At 53.6% G+C, this 21,499-nt stretch overlaps 2 protein-coding genes and 1 long non-coding RNA gene across 3 annotated transcripts in view; 2 read left to right on the plus strand and 1 right to left on the minus strand.

Moving 5' to 3' along the window:
* The window catches only part of NT5DC2 (5'-nucleotidase domain containing 2), a 29,218-nt gene extending 16,752 nt beyond the window's left edge, over nt 1-12,466 (plus strand). The window contains exons 7-14 of the mRNA XM_086755527.1: nt 3,328-3,388; nt 4,056-4,158; nt 4,661-4,762; nt 6,533-6,614; nt 10,659-10,745; nt 11,271-11,411; nt 11,650-11,714; nt 12,101-12,466. Of these exons, the coding sequence (XP_086611653.1) occupies nt 3,328-3,388; nt 4,056-4,158; nt 4,661-4,762; nt 6,533-6,614; nt 10,659-10,745; nt 11,271-11,411; nt 11,650-11,714; nt 12,101-12,362 (903 nt within the window). The 3' untranslated portion in view covers nt 12,363-12,466. The remainder of the gene's footprint in view (nt 1-3,327; nt 3,389-4,055; nt 4,159-4,660; nt 4,763-6,532; nt 6,615-10,658; nt 10,746-11,270; nt 11,412-11,649; nt 11,715-12,100) is intronic.
* A 2,402-nt stretch (nt 12,467-14,868) lies between these two features.
* LOC147599499 (uncharacterized) lies at nt 14,869-17,309 on the plus strand. The gene is made up of 3 exons (XR_015259610.1): nt 14,869-15,033; nt 15,780-15,866; nt 16,342-17,309. It is a non-coding gene; the product is annotated as an uncharacterized LOC147599499 (long non-coding RNA).
* A 595-nt stretch (nt 17,310-17,904) lies between these two features.
* STAB1 (stabilin 1) overlaps nt 17,905-21,499 on the minus strand; it is a 57,660-nt gene continuing 54,065 nt past the window's right edge. The window contains exons 62-69 of the mRNA XM_086755975.1: nt 21,329-21,494; nt 20,076-20,182; nt 19,730-19,849; nt 19,164-19,316; nt 18,931-19,050; nt 18,536-18,682; nt 18,080-18,226; nt 17,905-18,004 (exon numbers count right to left, since the gene is read on the minus strand). Coding sequence (XP_086612101.1) covers nt 17,960-18,004; nt 18,080-18,226; nt 18,536-18,682; nt 18,931-19,050; nt 19,164-19,316; nt 19,730-19,849; nt 20,076-20,182; nt 21,329-21,494 — 1,005 coding nt within the window. The 3' untranslated portion in view covers nt 17,905-17,959. The remainder of the gene's footprint in view (nt 18,005-18,079; nt 18,227-18,535; nt 18,683-18,930; nt 19,051-19,163; nt 19,317-19,729; nt 19,850-20,075; nt 20,183-21,328; nt 21,495-21,499) is intronic.

A 21,499-nucleotide genomic window follows, 5' to 3' on the forward strand; every position in this document is an offset into this window, starting at 1 on the left:
ATCAACTGCGCCATAGCTCATACCACAGCAGAATTGTGAGCTCTTTGGCTTGTTAGCACCAGTGAGCTCTGCAGTACTCAAACCTAAGGGGCTGTTAGTGAGTAGACTAATATGACAGTGTTGTTGCCCCTTTACATTAAAGCCTTACCAGGGAACATGCAAAGCTCTGTTTTCAGAACATGATAGGTTTCTGTCTACACTACAGAGTTGGTATTGCTGTTCCTTATCTCTCACAGAAGTGCCTAGACTGGTTAGGTTGATGCTCCTTCTGTAGGGAATATGTCACAAAGCTTGTGTAAATGTTTTCTGGTTCTGCAGACTTTTAAGCTCTATGTTTTTGTGTTAATATCTCATTTTTCAGAGAGGCTTGGTCTGACCATGTGCCAAACACATGGTCTATTTTACACAGCAGTTGTTGTGAAACACCTGCCCTTGCCCGCTCTGAGAATTCACCCCTTCCCTTTGCAGCTGCAGCGTAGTCTGATCCTTTTGGGGTGTTTTCCAGTGAGTGACTGTAGCTTTCAAGAGCCAGTTACTCCAAGGTGCTAACTGTGCCCTCCAGCTTCACTCCTGGTGTTTGAAAGGGGCTGCATTGGATCATCGGTGTTGTTAGCGGGTACTGTTTGACTTCCTAGTTACTGCTGTAGGCTAGATGTCAGTTCTTGAGATTTCTGCCTTGGGTGACTTCTGTTGACAGATGATGCATGTTCCCTGGTAGCCAAACCTTAATGCATGCCTTTTGTCATGGAGAGGGGTTTTTTATTTGGACCTTGTGGGAATCTTATGCTCATCTGTTGGTAGCTGTCCATACATACACTGTTCAGTTTTCTTGTGCAGGAAATAGAGTTCCACATCTGTGCTGCTTCTTTTGTGATAAGGATCCACCCTCTCAGCTTTGCTGCAGCCAAGGATTACAGCTTACGTTCTGACCTTCTGTTAGTGCTTGATAAGAGCAATGCCAGCCAGTTTCCCACAAGACCTTAACATGTTTTGTGGATGTTAGTTGTAGTTGTTTTCACTCTTGAGGTGAGGAAAAGGGGACACAGCTAAATCCTGAGGCCTTTTGTCAAGAGTGTCTTCTGAGCCTTCTTTTGAGGTCAAAATTACCTTGTTCCTAACTGAAATCTTAGAGCAGGTGGGTGGTTGCCATAGCCTAACATGTACTCAATATAGGGCAAATGGTGCACTCAAGGCCCAAAACTCCTGAGTACTGATCCTGGCATTTGTCTTTGCATCCTTTGCTGAGGGATGTGGTTATTCCTGACGAGTGACTGAGATAAAAAAGAGAGCTCCAACAGAAAATCTGTGCCAATGCCTGAAACAGATACTGAAAAGGTAGGGACTGTCCTGTGCTCTCAGCAGAGGAGTTCTTGCTTTTTTTCTGTACAATGAGGATAAACAAATATTTTTGCAAAACTTATCGCTTTGCAGTACCTGAGTGCAAGTGCAAATGAATGGTCTGCAGACATGAGCACAGAGATCTTCTGTGCCTACACAGACAGGTGTCTGAGAGGGCTTGCGTAGCCCCGGCTGTTATTACAACACAGGCTGGCAGAGGCTTAAGACATGTCTAAACATGACACTCTTCTGTAATTCTTAGTGCTAATCCTGAACGCAGTGCTGTGTGTTTGGGAGCAGGTTGAGTGCTAGAGACACTGCGCTGAGTCAAAAGGGCAGACCCTGAGGCAAGGGAAACGGTTGATGCTGACTTGTAAACCCAGCAGTCCCGTCACACCAGTTGGGTCGCTTCAGATTTGAGAATGAGATTGTACAGTCTACCCTGCTTTACTTTGGAGGAGTTTTTGAGCCCTGTTTGACACCTCTCCAGGCTACCAAGATTTTAACTGCAAGAACCTTATAGTCTTTCTCTTTCTTTCTTTTTTTTCTTTTTCTTTTCTTTTGCTTTTTTGGAGAGGGAGGGGGTTAGAGAAGGAGCACACTGGAATCTTTCTGCTCTGCAAAGGTAGTTTTGACATAAATTCAAAGTGTTACTTGCTTTTAGTGCCAGTGCTGGTCAAGAGAAAGTTGTTTTCCTGTTATTGCTCTTGCTTTTTGTTCAGTTTCTTTCCAATAAGGCAGTTTCTTGCTGAATGAAATGTGAGCTCTGCCTTTTTACCATTCAAGTCCACATGGTGGAAAGGAACCCCTAAAACTTTGTTTTGAAGAGGTGCTGCCTCCTCTTTCATCATCCTTCATCTAAGTTATAAATTCTGGTTCTCTCTTGACTTTGAAAGAAATTATTTTTGGGGTGACAAGCAGGTTTCACCAACACTGCCGTGAGACCAGGTGACTGTAGTGTTGTGTGCAAGTGTCACCGTAGCAATGTCAGTGACAAGTGTGGGAATCCAGTTTGAAGGGCAATCCCAGAGGAGCGCACATAATGTACCAGGAATTGGACTAGATGACCTTTAAAGGTCCCTTCCAACCCAAACTATTCTATGATTTAAGGGTCCTGGGGAAAGGCAGTATTTATTTACTTGTCTAAATTGTCAGGGATAAAATAGGTATCATTAAAACAAGCATTTGCATGTGCAAATGCTGCAAAATGTGTTACTACTCTGGAAATGGTTTTGTGTATCTGGAATATCTCATTAGATGGAGACTTGGGAAGAATCTTAGTTGGGTGTGTCCAAAAATGTGTTACATCTTGGCCTCTGGCCTGGAAAATACAGGATATTTGGATGCCCTTGACAATATCTGTTTTAACTTGCCTCCCTCTTAAAAAGTGGGCAGCTCTGTTTTGGAAAAAGAAACTCTCACCCTCCTAGCAGAAGCTTCTGCTCTGCCTGTGCCCACTGGCCATCTGGGGCAAGGAGCTGTAGCCCTCCTTGGTTTGTGAGCAGCGTTTTGGAGTCACAGATGCTCACTTCTGCTGCTGTTCACCTCCATGCTCCTGTCCTTTGGGTCAAATTTGAAGAGCTTCCACAGGCATAGAGAGAAAGAAAAGTCAGCTGGTGTCTGAGCCAGTGCAGCTTTGGGGCAGTAAATGGTTTTGGAGTTGCACAGATTGCCTTGGTAACAGTATGTTAACATGTACTGGTTTCCAGGAACAGGGAGGAGACTGTGCTTTCATGGATAGATTTTGAGGTTTTTTCCCCTTGTTCTGCATCAGCTGAGCTAGCCACTGTGTTCTTGTTCTTGGTATGTTGGTGAGCCTTGCTGTACAAGGTCCTCTGCTTAGCATTAATGTAGCTTTGGTTCATTCCGCAAGAAGAGGGGATGTGTCTTTACTGTATTGGTCCTCAGTGGTGGCAGTGGGTGTGCATGTTGGGAAACAGGAATGCCATATGTAAAACTGAAACTTTTTTCCCCTGCCCTTTTCCTTAGGATGCTATTAGAGATGTACACGTGAAAGGAGTGATGTACAAATGGATTGAAAAAGATATGGGTGAGTTAAGTATAGCTCTGGTGCCAAATCCATTTTGATGTGTCTTGACTATGTAGCGTTCTTCGTGAGATGACTCTGTAGGCTCTAAACGCAGTCACGGGAGTCAGAGGGACACAGAAATTAATTCAATACTTGGTCATGGCATGCCCTAAAGCAGCTAAGGGGTGGAGTGGCGTTAAGAACTAAGTGGTATTTTGGCTGAGGTGGAGGATCTATTTTAATGGAGGAAATGGCTACCTCTTTGCTTATCTTTCTGTTTTCCTTCAGCCTGTAAGCCAGGGGTGATGGTTCTTGGCATGATGTGAACATGCAAAGGCACCATCTGGGAAGGCTTCCTGGTCATTCTGGGGAAAGAAAGTTCCTGGTAGCGATGCAGCCTGGAGTGGCTGTGCCTGTCCCTTCTGAGGGTTTGGTATCAACCCTCTGTTTTGCCAGCCTTTTCAGTTCCTCAGTCTTTCTCATCCCTCTAGATGGGATTGATGAGGATGAGGAAGGCCATTTTGTCACCGCAGTGGTTCATTACCTGCCTGCCTGAGGTGGACCTAACTCAGACATTTTGCATCCCTATTGGTATAGGGGCTAGGTTTGGTTTTGTTTTTAAATAAACGTGGTCGTAACTTATGCCAAAATTTTTTTGATTGATGATGTCTATTTTATTCCGATATAGAACAGTATATTCTTCATGGGGATGAAATCTATGCTGTGCTAAACCGACTGGTGAACCACAAGAAGAAACTCTTCCTCATTACAAACAGTCCCTTTAGCTTTGTGTGAGTACCATTATTGCATATGGATGGGTCACCACGGCACAGAAAGAGCTGTGCAGTGCGGTCTCTCCTGTGAGCATCTGAAAACTGTATGCTAGAGGTTTTTGTGGCAACAGTCATGAGAATGCTCTCTGGGAACCGGTTGTGGTGACCATTGCACCCCACAGCTCTCTCTATGTCATTGACTCTCACTTTTTGAAGAAGATAGGAGGCTGTGGCCACAGTGTTACAGAGCTGCCACTTTGGATTTCTTCTAGCAGCTTTTGCTGCATCACAGACTTCCCTGGACTTCCCATGGTACAGGAGAAAGGGTGGGACAGCTTGAAACAGTCAAAATGCCGCATCAGTCCTCCATGCAATGAGACAGGCTTGGGGGATTCACAAGTCTCTATGCTTTCTTCTCTTTTATTGAAATGAGAATAAATTTAGGACAGACGGCTGTGAAGATGCAATGTTGGGTGAAAGAGTACTGCATCTGTTAACTTTTCTGTTCCTTTGCCTTTAGGGACAAAGGAATGAAACACATGGTTGGCAAGAACTGGCGGGACTTATTTGACATGGTCATTGTGCAAGCTGACAAGCCCAACTTCTTCACTGATCGGCGGAAGTACGTGTCCTGGGGCAATGCTGCACTGCTGCATGTGGGCCTGAGGTTTTGGGCCCCCATCCCTGGAGTAAAAGGCTCCTTTTACTTTCCAAAAGAGCAGCGGTTTTCTAAGCATAGTCTAGGTCCAGGAGGCATCCAGCCTGCCGCTGCGCTCTCAGATACTCTCTGAGGAGATGAAAACTGATCAGTCTGGGAATAAGTGGATGGAACGGGTAGTGCCAAGCAGAAAGCACGTTTCTAAAATTGACTGCCTTAAGTCTCATCAGTTTTGTCATGTTCTGGGCTTAACTTAGATTTTTAGAGGTAATAATGTACTTAAATCTTCAGCAAGAAAAGAGGAAAGGAATGGTATGTATGAGAGCTGGCCATTTCTTGGCTCTAGGTCTTGAGAGTGTGCCAAAATTTTTCCTTTTCCTGTTCCCCACAGCAAATATTGGTGTGGTTTGGGTTTTTTGTGTGTTTGTTTTTGGGTTTTTTTTAGTTACTGGATACATGCTGTTTGGTAATTGGCAGCTCTGGAAGCCTTTGTACGTGGCAGCTGGGTTTTGTGGTCAGTTAGAAGCTGCCAAGGGACTAGCTGATAGGCAAGCCGCTGTCCTTGCTTTGCTCTTTGGATTATTGACTTTGGGAACTTGTGTCTGCTTTGTTGTTTCAACTTCTGACTGACCAGGAATTACTGCCTTTGAGGAAGAGGTCTATTTTTTCCTCTTTATGTATTTTCTTCCCGTTTCCCAGGCCAGTAGCATAAACAGGAGTAAAGTTATGAAATGGCTTTATAAGCTGTGCTAACCTCCTAAAGGTGGGATGTTGGGGAAGTGTCGTACAGATCTAGCCTGGAGCTAAGATGATCTGTCCCTCTAGGAGATAAAACCTTATGGCTGCGTGATGCCTAAGGTCCACTCATGCAGTGGGCCAATGGAATGACAGGGCACATACATCCAAGGTGAGGGGAACCTCCTGATGGTGAGCTGTAGTGAGGGAAAATGCAGGTGGGCACTGGAGACCACTCATGGTTGAGGAGCCTCTTGTGTGGGTAGCCTGTAGAGTTCACGGTGGGAGGCTGGACTCCTTCTGACCTAAGGCAGCTCAGGATCATACAGTATTTCTGGATGAGATTTATACTCTACTTGTGGCTTTGTACCAAGGCTTTTGATCCCAGACCTCACAGTTTGGAACTCCTATCCCAAGAGGGAGCAATGTTCCCATCAAGCATGAATGTTCATGGGAGTCAAGTAACTTGAGCCTTGTTTTGTTTCTTCTGTCCAAGTGGAAGCTAACCAGGCAAGCCCTCAGGAACAACAGGAGGCAACTTGGGTCAGCGGCAGGAGACTGCTTTCCATCCGCTCTGCAGACTGCTTTATCCTATTAAGACATTCCATGTTCTCTGTTGTGCTAGGGCATAGCGAGTCTGGAACAGCACACAAAGTGTTTCATGGCAAAGCCTTCTTGGCCTTAGCATTTCAGAGGGACCCTTTATTATTATTACTGTTTTCTTCTTCTCCGTAACTGAAAAGCAAGACGGGTTGTTAGGGATATTGGCATGAAATGGTTACAGCCAATTGAAGCATTTTGAAAAGATATTTCGCTCTCATATTTTCTCTTTCCCTGGGAAAATAGCGCAGAAGGCCCAGAAGGTCACTTCTCACGTAGAGCTTTTATTGTAAGTTGTCACATAGGTAAACAAGTTTTCTGATTCAAGTGTTGTGGTTGCTGGGTAACAATCACTAAAATTCAAAAGAAGTTGACATCTTCCCCCCCCTTTTTTTCCAGACCTTTTCGAAAACTGGATGATAAAGGCTCACTGCAGTGGGACAAAATAAACCAGCTGGAGAAAGGAAAAATCTACAAAGAGGTAAAGTGAATGGGTGCATAAGAGATATGAAGCAAGAGTCTGAAATGGTGGGATCTTATATAACACCTGCAGTTTTGGAAGTCACTGGAAAAGCCTGGGAGTCACTGAAAAACAGGAAAATCTGCTTAGTCAGGATAGGGAAACATTATAGGTTTTCTGTAAGTCACTTGTGAATGTTTGACGTTTGAAAAGTAAAAAATGGAAGTCCTTGAAAAGAGCTGCTGTGATGGTGAGAGGGCATTCGTAGGAAGACGTGCTGTAGGCCCTATGCTGCGCTGGCTGGTGGCAGCAAGAGATGTCCTCTGTCCATTCGCAGGGAGCTCTGGCTGAACCGGGAGGACACTGTCCCCCCGAATGCTTTCGGCATGTCTCTTGGCATGCTGTGTAGCAACAGCCTTGTGATTTGCGTCCCTCTGAAAAGCCTTTCAGCTTCCGCTGGGATGTAAGCAGCAGAATAAAGGCTCTTTTCCTATATCAGAAAGCCCTGCCAAGGCCTGTGTTGCCTGTCAGCCTGCAATACACTGACCTCTGAGAACAGTGAGAGATGCTTCATGCCAGATGTCAGAAAGGCTGCTCTCCTGGCAATCACAGCTTTTCACAGTGGCAGGAGGCAGAGCTGAGCTAAGGTATAACAGAGCTGCCTGGTAGGAAAGCTTTTTGACTGCAGCTCTGAAACAGTTTCCTGCCCAGCTCCATGTAGGTAAAGGGAGTGATGTATCCCAGCCGGCTCAGCTGGGCTTCGATTAGAAGTGGAGGGACAGGGACAAGGGGAGAAAAGGCAGAGCAAGGCCAGTTAACTTGGGGTGTTGGGTGCTTGCCTTTCTTCCCGAGAGGACCTGTGCTGAGTTGTCTGTGCCAGGCTGAGTTTTCCCCTACCGCTGTTGTGTGAGAAGGGGTAGTAGGGAAACATTCTCTGCATGTGTAGCAGGGGTCAGTGAATGCCCCCTGCCCTGGTGTACAATGAAACCTTCACCAAAGGAGCTCTGCTCTGACATTGTCCAGTGTGGCCAATAGTGCAGTTTTCCCTTAGCTTTTCAGATGTCCTGGTCCTGAAACTCTTGTCCTGGGAGTGTGGTAGTTCAGGGTAAGAAGGCAGAGTCCTCTGCAGTCTGATGGGTATGCAAAGATAGTCCACACCTCACTCCAAGTCATCCTTCATAAGGCTGGAGGATGTGGACTTGTGGAAGACAGAATAGAGAAACAAGAGTGATCAAACAGGGTACAAACCTGGCTCCTGTCTCTCTCCCCTTTCCTGAAGGACAAGCATGTCCAAAGGATGGGCTGTTACTCTGGTGAACTTGCTGCCTTGGGGTGTTCTCCTCTCAGCTGGTCTGTCCCCTGAGAACAAGTTGCCCCTGGCTTTAGGACGGTTTGTTCTTGGTTATGTGAGCTGTCCAGTCCCACGGGAAGAAGTTGTTAGTGAGATCACGGTCAAGTAGCTGGGACCTGACCTGTGGTAGAAAAGTAGGTCATGTCCTTGAGTAGTGCTGTTGGGAAGCCTCTGGCCTGTCTGGTGGGTCTGTCAACTAGCATCCCATCCTCTGCCAAGAGCTAGGAGCTGGGAACATACGAGTAGAGTTCATACAAATCCTCTCTCCCATGGGCGAACTTCCCATGGGTTAGCAGCTCCCTCAGGAGAAAAGGGGCACCTCAGCCTTGGGGTTTATTGCTGAATTAAATCCTGCTCTTGACCACCTATATCTTGTGGCCTTAAGCTGCTCACCAAGAGGGAGGAAGGAGGGATGGGTAGGATTTTGGGGTCCTCTGCAGTTCTCCCCGCCATGATGTTCATCTGACGACATCAAGGTTGTTGCCTAACTGTGGTTCTTGGGATGTGACAGACTGTTGTATCCTCGTTGTAGTCTACCCTGTTCCCAGCATTTTTGATTTCTTGGAGTACCACAATATGCCTCTTTCTGGCAAGTGTTAATGGCCATGGACCTTGCTGTGCTGGTGATGTTGCTTGAGGCCTCTGAGCTGACTTGTTGCTGTCCCCTGAAGCACAGCTGTATGGCGGTTGTGCTGTGGGTATCTGTAACCGGTTCGTAGGATTCCTGTGCACAAAGCTCACCCAACATATGATATCTAAAAGCACAGCAGTATTTATTGCTCTGTTATAGCCTTGCATAAGCAGTTACCAGCATAAGCAGTTACAGTTCCTAGCATAAGCAGTTACCAGCGTATTGTTTTCCCTTTGTGAGAGTCTCACCACCCCGACTAAGCCAGAGACACTGCCGAGCAGGAGGACGATGATCAGCGGGGTCAGAGCAGAGAAGGGAGGGAGGTGCAGCACCTTCAGGGCGTCCCCTGTTGTTCATAGAGTGAGCTCTGGGTCCTTTCTCTCTCTCTCTGCTCTCAGCTGCCTCTGTTTATCCCCTCAGCAGATTCAGTGGCAGAGTACTGACTGGGCGTTGGTGCACGCGTGGCCAGCACATGCGGCAAGGCCTGCCGAGTATGTGCCCTGCTGGACAGCAGCAACATCCTGCTCAATAACAACCCTCCCAGCTCCCCTCTCCGAGATAACAACCCTCCCAGCTCCCCTCTCCAATGTCGTGTTCTCACAGCTGTGTGCAGCTTCTAATTCCTGACAGTGGCCCTACACGGACCATCACTGAGATCCCTCACACAGTATCTCATATGAACAGGACCTCAGGGATCGGTGTTTTGCACTCGGCATTGGGAGGTTCAAGTGATGGCCCTCTAGTTCCTCCTTTCTGGTAGAAGTGGTGTGTTCTGTTTATGGCATGTATGTACTCCCATCTCTCCCCTAGTCTGCCATCTTAGCAGGGGAGGAGGACAGCCAGCTCCTGGAGGTCACGTAACAGGTCTGTGGCTCAGTGGAGGTCCAAGCATGTGTTTCCTGGTTGTAAGGTCCCTTGCTGTTTGAGGTGACCAGAGCACAGCAAAAGGACCGTCCTCCTCCCAAGGCTGTGGTCCATTTCCCTGCTCTACCAGAGGCTTCCTGAGCAACCCTTGAGCGAGCAGCAGCAAGGTCACGTCCAAGAAATGCAGGGCCTGCCTGACCGTGTGTTTCCATGCTGTTACAGGAAGCTCGCACAGCTCCAGTGATGCTGCAGCGACAGGAGGCCCAGCACCCTGGCTGTGGGCACCCTTTGCAGTGCATACAGCATGTTGCCAGTGGCCAAATGCAGGGCTGCAGGCTGTTGTGGGAGCTGGCTTGTGTTCGGAAGTTTTGTGTCCAGGCCAGCGCTGTTGGGTGAGCATGCTGGCTCTCTCCTGGCGCTGGAGCGATTGCTGCCGGGTGGCTCCCAGGTTCGCACTGATTGCCTGAGCTGGCACAGTCTGTTCTGCTGGTGTTGACGGGGCCTTTTCATTTCCTAGTGGGTTTTGTTTCTATTGTGACTCATGGAAAACTTGTGTGGAGATGGAAGGGGAGTCCCTGAAGTCTCCTCTGTGCATGGATGGATGTTTGGAAAGCCTTGAAAGCTGCTCCATGCTGTGCTGTAGCTGGTGCTTTGGGGTTTGGTTTGTTTTACTTAGCTGTGAACCTGCCCAAGCTGCCTGGCTTTTTGGCTTGGTTAAGCAATTCCTGTGAGCGTGTGGGTGGTGTTAATCCTTCAGGCTGAGATGGTGGTCAGTGATGTGAGAACAGCCTCAGTGCTCCTGACTCCAAAAGCCTTGCATGATGGTGCCCCTGAGGAGGGGTGGGAGGCCGAGGAGGGGGTGGGAGGCTGAGGGGGTAGTGGGAGGCTGATGAGGGGACAGAACTGCCCCTGCATTGCCTGTTGGGTTTGGAAGCGTTTCTGCCTTTTTCTGTAGCCTGAGAAAAGCTGAGGGATATACAGGGAGGTTGTCACATGGGAAGAAAGTGAGATAAGATGGGGAAGGACAGGAATCTCTGGGTTTGGGTGGCGGTAGAGTGAGCAGGTTGACGTCTCATGAGAGTGCTCACGTCTGCATGCAGAAGGTGGCACGCTCGGCTGCATTGACAGCGCTGCTGGGGTGGCTGCCCAGTGCCATGCGGTGGGGACGGAGGTGTTTGGCCTGTAACCACGTTTCTCTGTGTGCTCCTTTTACTTGCAGGGCAATCTCTTTGATTTTCTGAGGCTGACAGGCTGGCGGGGGTCCAAAGTGCTCTACTTTGGCGACCATCTGTACAGTGACCTTGCGGTAAGTTGAGGTGGTCTCTGCTCTCCAGCGAGGTGGGAGCGAGCTGGTGTGACTGTTGTGGTTGCAGCTGTTTTGGAGTGCAAGGCAGGGCCCTCATCTGAGTGCTCAGCTCTCAGCTACGCTGTGCTGGGTACTCTGCAGGCTGTGGCTTCAGGGCCCGCACAGGATACGTAAAGGCTCCCCACTCCGCAGTCAGGCAGAAGCAAGCAGTGGAGAAAGGGCTCCTGAAGTTCTTTCTGTGGGTAAAGAACAGCTGCTGCTCTGTGAATTTGAGAGCAGTTTGTGTGAATCTCACATTTCTAGATGCTTCACGCAGCTGATCGTGGTGGCCAGGAGAGGGCTGTTACTGGCACGGGCCATGGATGCCTGTCCCCTGAGAATCTGTGATGGAACAGACCACTTCTAGGAAACAGGGCTGTGTTTGCCTTTCAGTCCTTTGTTGAATTCAGTCCTTTGTTCTAGGGCTGTGTTTGCCTTTCAGTCCTTATGTTGAATTCTTGGCTGTTTTTTCACTCCGACCTCTAGGACCTCATGCTGCGTCACGGCTGGAGGACTGGAGCCATCGTTCCTGAACTGGAGACGGAGATTCGGATCATAAACACAGAGCAGTACATGCACTCCCTGACCTGGCAGCAGGCTCTGACGGGGCTGCTCGAGAGAATGCAGGTGAACAGCTGCTGTCTGAGCGGGATGGGTAATATGCTGCCTTCTGCGTCTGCGTTTTGGGCTTAGCATGGGAATGGGGGGATCTACCATCTTGCCTGTGTTCTCAAAAATACCTCATCCTCCTCCTGGTGCCGTGGACTCGTGGGTTTGTGAGTCACAGTGGAAACTGGGGGGATCTGAGGTGTGGCCTGCAGGACTGGGTGACACAACGTGGTGCTTTCTGCTGCTGTCTTTGCAGATGTATCAGGATGCGGAGTCAAAGCAAGTATTGCTGGAGTGGATGAAGGAGCGCCAGGAGATCAGGTGAGCTGCCAGGCCTGCACTGGGTCTGTTCTGTAACCTGTTTTGGGGACAGTGGTGCTGCAGAAGTTGGCCTGTGGTCCTCCCTGGTGTCATTTGTCTGGAGGGGGGTGAAGCAGTGCAGTCCTGCAGCTTGGGAGGAGCTGCTGCAGCTCCTGGGTGGATCTCTGCTGGTAACAGGGACGGTAACAAGGAAGAGTAAGAGTGTGGTGAACATTCACCATTGTCTCACCACGCAGGGACTGGTCTGCATCACGGCCTGGGTGGGAGAATACTTAGGGTGATCCCAAAATGTTTTCTGGGAGTGGGACTAAGGCATCGAAGGGGGAAGACTCTGTGACCATGGCCTTTTATCTACAGAGCGCTATCAATCATCTCTTTCCTCTCAGGTCACTGACGAAGAACTTGTTCAACCCCCAGTTTGGAAGCATTTTCCGCACCTTCCACAACCCCACATACTTCTCTCGACGGCTGGTGCGCTTCTCCGACATCTACATGGCATCCATCAGCTGCCTGCTGAACTACGACGTGAATTTCACATTCTACCCCCGGCGCACCCCTCTGCAGCACGAGGCTCCGCTCTGGATGGACCAGCTCTGCACCGGCTGCATGAAAACCCCCTTCCTGGAGGAGATGGTGCACATCCGGTGAAGGGCCAGGTACCCTGGGCAGCAGCCCAGTGCCAGTCTGTACGTGGGGCCGGGCTGCTCAGCCAGCAGCACCTCTGTCTACCACTAAAGGGCGTTTGACACTTACATATGTGTGTAGATGGTGTGTTTATTTTTTTTTTTTTTCCCCTTCACTGGTTCCAACCCTTTCCCTGAGGCACGTTGCAGACTGGACAGGGGATGGGTGCTTGTTCTGGGCCATCAGGGAGCTGCAGGGAGTCCTTGGTAGGAGTAGGTGAGATGGAGGGGCAGTGCTGCTGGTGGGAAGCTGCTGCTCCCTGCTCTGTGCCGAAAGAAGTGGCTCAGAAATGCAGTCCTGCATCTCCGGTGCTTGGTGAGCACTAGGCAGCCTCCCATGTGAGGTGTGACAAGGTGTGTCAGGTGTGACAAGGTGTGTCAGGGCTGCAGCTGCCCCGATGTCCCTGGGTACCGTGGTATGAGTGGTTCTGCAGGGGGACTGTGACGGGAGAGTGTTGCTGACTGGGCAACCAGTGAATGCAGCATGGATGACAAAGCACCAGCAGTGTTACCTACCCTGAACTGGTACCAGCAGCGCTCAGCCCCATCCCGCTCCCTGACAGACTGGTCTGTCCAGCTGCTGCCGCTGGGAGGTGGCTGGTAGTTAAATGTGCAGGATGTGCAAGTGCTGGGTGGGAGAAGGTCTTAGCAGAACTGAGAGGAGAGGAGACGAGTAATATGGCTGCTGTCACTGGAGATGGATAGGCAGGAACAGGCAGGGGACGGTTGAAGGCAGAGCTCTTGGTGCAGCCTCTGGAGACATCAGTTGCCGTGAGCTGCTGCCCCCCACCCACCCGCCCCCATCATTTGCAGATGACAAGAGTGAGGGGGCAGTCGGTGTTGAGGTGACAGGTTGGGGGAGGGGGGAGAGTGGATGCACTTGAGCAAGCAAGGAAATGGGCGAGCAGCTGCAGAGTGCGTGAGAGGAGTCTGCGGGATGCACAGTGTGCCTATGCGGTGGGCATGGGCTGGGGCTTCGGCGGGGGGCTCGGGGAGGGGCACGGGGCAGGCACAGGTTGCTTTGTGAGCACTGGGCCGCAGCAACTGCTGAGGGGGCCGAGCGCTGGGGCGGGGGCAGTGGCACCTGAGGGAGGGGAACCAGGTGGGTGTGGAGGACCCTCTGCCAGGAAACTCCTCAGAGAAAGGTGCTGAAGTACAACACGTGAGTGTGCACAGCTCTCTGTGAGATACACACATACGCGCGTCTCTTCTCCCGCACGTTCCTCCCCGGCCGCGTGCCAGGCTGGCCTGTCAGTCTGTCCCTTGCCGCTCCCGTGTCTCTGTGCCGTGTGCCAGCCTGTGGCAGACTTCCAAAATGCCGTGCTCTCAGCTCGGCGGCCTGACCCATGGCTGTTAACGCAGCGGCTCTACTCAAATGGCTGCACTCAAACGGTGCTGTGGCATTGGACATCTCTGTGCTGTGTGTGGTGTGACAGCTCAATAAACGCCAGTGCATGCAGTAACTGACTGACTAACCAACTCGCTGCAGGGTGCTGCTCATCGCTCTCCGCTTGCCTGTCCAGGGGTGCAGGCCCAAGAGCCTGGGGGGGACGCAGCCCGGGCGGGGGTGGGAGAGGCCGGGCCTGAGGGGTCCAGCAGGGAGCGGTTTGTGCCAATGAGGGGGGGGGGGAGGCCGAGGAGCGGGGGGGAGGCCAAGAAAGTAGTGGGAGGCTGAGGGGGTAGTGGGAGTCTGAGGAGGGGGTGGGAGGCTGAGAGGGCAGTAGGAGGCCGAGGAGGGCGTGGGAGGCCAAGGAGGGGGTGGGAGGCTGAGGGGGTAGTGGGAGACCGGGGGGGTAGTGGGAGGCTGGGGAGGGGGTCGGAGGCCAAGGGGTAGTGGAAGGCTGGGTAGGGGTGGGAGGGAAAGGGCTACTGGGAGGCTGAGGAGTGTGTGGGAGGCCAAGGAGGGGGTGTGAGGCCGAGGGGTAGTGGGAGGACTAGGACGGAATGGGAGGCTGAGGAGTGGGTGGGAGGCCATGGAGGGGGTGGAAGGCCAAGGGGGTTGTGGGAGTCTGAGGAGGAGGAGGTTGGGAGGCTGAGGAGGGGGTGGGAGTCCGAGGGGGTCGTTGGAGGCCGAGGAGGAGTTAGGAGGCCGAGGATGTAGTGGGAGGCTGAGGGGGTAGTGGGAGGCCGAGGAATGGGGTGGGAGGCCGAGGGGTAGTGGGAGGCAGAGGCAGGGGTCGGAGGCCAAGAGGATGGTGGGAGGCTGAGGAGGGGTGGGAGGCCAAGGAGGGGGTGGGAGGCCAATGGGGTAGTGGGAGTCTGAGGGGGTAGTGGGAGGCTGACTAGTGGGAGGCCGAGGAGGGGTGGGAGGCTGAGGAGGGCGTTGGAGACTGTGGTGGTTTAGCCCAGATCACCACACGCTTTCTCATGCACCCTCCCCCTACCCAGTGGGATGGGGGAGAGAAATTGGGAAGAAAGGAAAACTCGTGGGTTGAGATAAAAACAGTTTACTAAAATACTAAAAATCTACAAAGCTAACAGAATGTAAGGATATTAATATATACAAAATATACAAAATGAACAATGTACGATTTCTCACCACCCGCTGTCCGAATGACTGCCACAGCCTGTCCTGAGCAGCGATCACAGGAACGACACCGAGCAGCAAGCAAAAGCGAGGAGAGCAAGCTGGCCAGGTAGAGGGAACGATGCCAGCAAGCAAGAGAGAAGAAAGGGATGCAAGGGCGCCCAAACGGATACCCGAATGGAATGGATGGCAGAAAAGACTGCCCCCTCCCAGGGGCAACCCCCACTTACATACTGAGCATGACGTTTATGGCATGGAATACTCTCTTTGGCCAGTTTGGATCAATTGTTCTGTCTGTCTTCTGCCCAGCTTCCCGCATCTGCACGTTAACGAGACTTGGAAAGCCAGACAGTGCCCTTGGGCTCATTCACAACAACTCGTATCGTCAGAGTGTTTTTATCAACATTCTTCACACAGAAAATCCAAACCACACCGGCTACTGAGAGGAAAATTAACTCCATCCCTGCTGAAACCAGGACAGAGGCCGAGGAGGGGGTGGGAGGCTGAGGGGGTAGTGGGAGGCTGATGAGGGGACAGAACTGCCCCTGCATTGCCTGTTGGGTTTGGAAGCGTTTCTGCCTTTTTCTGTAGCCTGAGAAAAGCTGAGGGATATACAGGGAGGTTGTCACATGGGAAGAAAGTGAGATAAGATGGGGAAGGACAGGAATCTCTGGGTTTGGGTGGCGGTAGAGTGAGCAGGTTGACGTCTCATGAGAGTGCTCACGTCTGCATGCAGAAGGTGGCACGCTCGGCTGCATTGACAGCGCTGCTGGGGTGGCTGCCCAGTGCCATGCGGTGGGGACGGCGGTGTTTGGCCTGTAACCACGTTTCTCTGTGTGCTCCTTTTACTTGCAGGGCAATCTCTTTGATTTTCTGAGGCTGACAGGCTGGCGGGGGTCCAAAGTGCTCTACTTTGGCGACCATCTGTACAGTGACCTTGCGGTAAGTTGAGGTGGTCTCTGCTCTCCAGCGAGGTGGGAGCGAGCTGGTGTGACTGTTGTGGTTGCAGCTGTTTTGGAGTGCAAGGCAGGGCCCTCATCTGAGTGCTCAGCTCTCAGCTACGCTGTGCTGGGTACTCTGCAGGCTGTGGCTTCAGGGCCCGCACAGGATACGTAAGGCTCCCCACTCCGCAGTCAGGCAGAAGCAAGCAGTGGAGAAAGGGCTCCTGAAGTTCTTTCTGTGGGTAAAGAACAGCTGCTGCTCTGTGAATTTGAGAGCAGTTTGTGTGAATCTCACATTTCTAGATGCTTCACGCAGCTGATCGTGGTGGCCAGGAGAGGGCTGTTACTGGCACGGGCCATGGATGCCTGTCCCCTGAGAATCTGTGATGGAACAGACCACTTCTAGGAAACAGGGCTGTGTTTGCCTTTCAGTCCTTATGTTGAATTCTTGGCTGTTTTTTCACTCCGACCTCTAGGACCTCATGCTGCGTCACGGCTGGAGGACTGGAGCCATCGTTCCTGAACTGGAGACGGAGATTCGGATCATAAACACAGAGCAGTACATGCACTCCCTGACCTGGCAGCAGGCTCTGACGGGGCTGCTCGAGAGAATGCGGGTGAACAGCTGCTGTCTGAGCGGGACGGGTAATATGCTGCCTTCTGCGTCTGCGTTTTGGGCTTAGCATGGGAATGGGGGGATCTACCATCTTGCCTGTGTTCTCAAAAATACCTCATCCTCCTCCTGGTGCCGTGGACTCGTGGGTTTGTGAGTTACAGTGGAAACTGGGGGGAGCTGAGGTGTGGCCTGCAGGACTCGGTGACACAACGTGGTGCCTGTGTATCATTGCCTTGAGCTGCTGCCCCCGTCCCCCCGCCCCCCATCATTTGCAGATGACAAGAGTGAGGGGGCAGTCAGTGTTGAGGTGACAGGTTGGGGGAGGGGGGAGAGTGGATGCACTTGAGCAAGCAAGGAAATGGGCGAGCAGCTGCAGAGTGTGTGAGAGGAGTCTGCGGGATGCACAGTGTGTCTATGCGGTGGGCATGGGCTGGGGGTTCGGCAGGGGGCTCGGGGAGGGGCACGGGGCAGGCACAGGTTGCTTTGTGAGCACTGGGCCGCAGCAACTGCTGAGGGGGCCGAGCGCTGGGGCGGGGGCAGTGGCACCTGAGGGAGGGGAACCAGGTGGGTGTGGAGGACCCTCTGCCAGGAAACTCCTCAGAGAAAGGTGCTGAAGTACAACACGTGAGTGTGCACAGCTCTCTGTGAGATACACACATACGCGCGTCTCTTCTCCCGCACGTTCCTCCCCGGCCGCGTGCCAGGCTGGCCTGTCAGTCTGTCCCTTGCCGCTCCCGTGTCTCTGTGCCGTGTGCCAGCCTGTGGCAGACTTCCAAAATGCCGTGCTCTCAGCTCGGCGGCCTGACCCATGGCTTTAACGCAGCTGCTCTACTCAAATGGCTGCACTCAAATGGTGCTGTGGCATTGGACATCTCTGTGCTGTGTGTGGTGTGACAGCTCAATAAACGCCAGTGCATGCAGTAACTGACTGACTAACCAGCTCGCTGCAGGGTGCTGCTCATCGCTCTCCGCTTGCCTGTCCAGGGGTGCAGGCCCAAGAGCCTGGGGGGGGACGCAGCCCGGGCCCGAGGCGTCCAGCAAGGAGCGGTTTGTGCCCCTCACGGCCGCCGTGCAGGCAGGGGGCAGCGGGACGGAGGAAAAGGAACGGCGACTGACCGGTGTGACTGGTACCTGACCATGGCGGGGGCTGGCGTCCCCCGGGGGCTGTCGCACAGTAACTGGGCCGGGGCTGGTCAAACCGAGCCCTCGGTGCTGGAGGTGGTGGGGGCACACGGCCTGGGCGGGGGGGCACGGCCAGAGCCCCTTGGGTGGGGGGGCCCTGCCAAGACGGGTGCTGGCCCGGGGGCGAGAACGCGCCAGAGGCCCCGTCTGCCGGGGGACTCGCAGGGGGCAGGGACCCGCGGGGCGGTGGGCGGGAGGGCGGGGAGCGCGGGTCGGGGCTGAGCGGCGCAGGCAGGACCGGTGGCTCTGAGCTCTTTATTTAACGGTCTCCGCGCGGCGCGGCGGGGCGCGGCCCCTCACTGCAGGGGCCCGCGGGTGTCGGCGTCCGCCAGCAGCGCGTCCTGCGGGAGAGAGCGGGGTGAGCGCGGGAGGAGCGCGGGGCGGGGGAGCGGGGAGGGGGCGAGGGGGGCGCTCACGTGCAGCGGCTCGTAGTCGGGCGCGTGGCCGCCGAACAGCGGGTTGGGGATGGCGACGAGCGGCCGCTGGGGGCGGGGCTTGGCGGCGCGCGGCCCGGCGCGCTCCTCCTGCGGCGCCGCCTCCTCCTCCTCCTCGCGGAGATCGGCCTGGAAGGGGAGGCGCGGGATTGGCGGAGCGGCCGGGGGCGGGGCCTAGGGCGGCCGCGCGCCCCTCCCACCCGTACCCCCGGCGTGGGCCTGGCCCTCGGGCGCCCCCTGCGGCGCGGGCGGAGCCGCCTTCCCCTCAGCGCCCCTTCCCCTCGCTCCCCTCCACCCGGGCCGAGACGCCGCGCCCACGCGTGGCTGGCCCCGCCGCCACAGCCCCTGGTGCCGCCGGGCAGCCCATGGCTGATCCGCGCGCCCCTAGACTCCATCCTCCCGCCCTCCCCGTGACCGGCTCCCCCGGCCCGCACCTACCTGGAAATACCCGAACTGCTGCTCCTGCCGCCGCCTCTTCACGCAGTAATAGGCCACGCCGGCGCCAGCCGCCAGCACCAGCGCAAAGCACAGGGCTGACAATGTCCCTGTAGCCACGGAGCTCAAGGGCTGTGCCACCCCGTTCACCTGCATCGAAAAACAGCGGCCCAGTTACCACACTCCCCTGGCAGGGCAATGGCACCTCTCACATGGCCGCCCACTGCGGCTCTCCCCGGCGCGACCGCAGGGAGTCCGGCCGAAACGAGCCACGCCAGGAGAGCAGAGAGGACGAGGTCTGTCCTTTTGGGATGACTCAGTTTCCTCGTCCCCATTCCCAGGCCTGGCGCCAGCTGTTTCAGCACCTTCCTTCCCCATTCGTGCCCCCAGACGCTCACCTGACCAAGATGCGCGGCGGGCGCTGGGATCCTCAGCGGCTCTGCAATCGCGTGAATGATGCCGTTGAAAGCTACGATGTCCCACTCCACAATCATCGTGTCATTGATCCCCTTGGCGTCCTAAAGCACAGAGATGATGTCACCCGACCACAAAGCCTCCCTGTTGTTCCTGGTCTCAAAAGAGGTGTGGTGACAACTGGTGGGTTTTTGACCTCTTCAGAAGTTAAACCTACGGAGTGCTCTGTGCCGTTGCCCACGGGGAGGTCTGACACGTGGAGGTCATATCCTGACTGGGACGGGATGATGGTGCCTATTGTGAGGTTGAAGCTGAACAGTACGACGTTGCTGGATGACACGTGGAGCTTCAGTTCTTCTCCTGTCAGCGTCTAAAAAAGCAACAGGGAGCAGGGATGAGAAATGGCTGAGCTGGCTCTCGCCCCTTTCCCCCGCTGTGTGCAGCCCCCACCTGGCCTAAGCCCCGATGCTCTCCACGGCCACAAGCCAGCTCGATAGACGGGCAACGTGGCACAAAACTGCTACACAGAGGGGAACTGCCACCCTTAGAAACAGTCAGAGCTCAACTGGAGAAGGCTCTGAGCAGCCTGACCTAAATGGTTCTTCTGAGGGAGGGCGCTGGACTAGAGACCTCCAACAGCCCCTTCTGACCTAAATTCCTCTCCTTCCCCAGACTCTATTTCACATCACCATCACGCCAAGCTGGCCGCCTCCTGCTCTTCTCTGGGGCTCTGACAGTTCGCTCCATGCGCCCTCAAGTGGCCGCCCAGCCCTGCTTGCTTACTTCATTGTCTGCGAAGCCAGAATTGAGAGGAACAAAGAGAGTTTTGGGAGCCGAGTCATCAGACAAATACATGAAAAAATCCAGTCCTTCTTCTGTGTCATTGGCAAAATCGAGCAACATCTGGAAAAGATAGATGTTGCCCATCAGGATGCTGCGAGGAACTCAATGCTGTCACCTCCCCAAGCCCAGCAAGCATCCTCCAGCTCCAGAAAGAAAAAGCTGCTGTGTTTGTGCCCTCCACCCCATCTGCAGACCAAGCCACCACTTCTCCCTGTTAGGGTCAATCCCTCCCTCCACCCTGTTGCCGGCTGCTGGCGTACCGAAGAACCAGGAGAGCATCGCTTACAGAATAGAAGGTGGAGAAGCGAGCGTGGTCTGCGAGCACATCGGGGAGTTTGCCGCTGCACCAATACCCATCTCCCACGAACCCATCACGGCAGGTGCAAGTCAGATCTGCAAAGAATGCCAACATGGGACTTGACTCACCAATGGAGGCCACACTGACCACCTCTCCCTTGCAGCCCGTTCCAGTGCTTGACCACTCTTTCAGTAAAGAAGTGTTTCCTAATGCCCAAGCTAAACCTCTCCTGCCACAACTTGAGGCCATTTCCTCTCGTCCTGTCACTTGTTACTTGGGGGAAGAGGCCAACACCTGCTCCCTACAGCCTCCTTTCAGGTAGCTGTAGAGGGCAATGAGGTCTCCCCTCAGCCTCCTCTTCTCCAGACTAAACAATCCCAGTTCCCTCAGCCGCTCCTCATTAAGACTTATGCTCCAGACCCCTCACCAGCTTCAGCTGCCCTTCTTGGGTAAGCCTCCAGCAACTCAACATCCTTCTTGTTGGTGGGAGGCCCAAAACTGCACACAGTATTCGAGGCGCAGCCTCTCCAGTGCCGAGTACAGGGGCACAATCACTTCCCTGCTCCTGCTGGCCACACTGTTCCTCATACAAGCCAGGATTCTGTTGGCCTTCTTGGCCACGCAGGCACACTGCTGGCTCATGTTCAGCTGGCTGTCTACCAGCACCCCCAGGTCCCTTTCTGCCGGGCAGCTTTCCAGCCACTCTTCCCCCAGCCTGCAGCGTTGCATGGGGTTGTTGTGACACAAGTGCAAGACCCAGCACGTGGCCTTGTTGAACCTCATACAATTGGCCTTGGCCCATCGATCCAGCCTGTCCAGATCCCTCTTTGCAGAGCCTTCCTACCCTTGAGCAGATCGACACTCCCACTCAATTTGGTGTCATCTGCAAACTAACTGAGGGAGCACTCAGTCCCCTCATCCAGATCGTTGATAAAGACGTTAAACAAGACTGGCCCCAGTACTGAGCCCTGGGGAACACCGCTTGTGACCAGCCACCAACTGGATTTACCTCCGTTCACCACAACTCTCTGCGCCTGGCCATCCAGCCAGTTTTTTACCCAGCAAAGCATACGCCTGTCCAAGCCATAACCTGCCAGCTTCTCTAGGAGAATGCTGTGAGAGACGGTGTCAAAGGCTTTGCTAAAGTCCAGGTAGATAACATCCAGTTCTCTGCCTGCTGCCCTGACATGCCTCTTGTGCCTGACAGGACTGTCCCCAGGAAATGTACTCGCGCCACTCACCCTTCTCCCGGTAGCAGAACGCATCCCAGGTCTCGCTCAGGTTGCTTCGGGAGCCATAGTCCACGATGCCCACTCGGTTAGCCCCACAGCTGGGGTTGGGGTAGGCTGTGGGGTAGCCGGCTGTGCCATTGTCCAGCCAACCCACCAAGCACAGATGAAATCCCATCTAAG

Source organism: Chlamydotis macqueenii, chromosome 10, assembly GCF_036417535.1.
Source record: "Chlamydotis macqueenii isolate bChlMac1 chromosome 10, bChlMac1.mat, whole genome shotgun sequence".
Lineage (NCBI taxonomy): Eukaryota > Metazoa > Chordata > Aves > Otidiformes > Otididae > Chlamydotis > Chlamydotis macqueenii.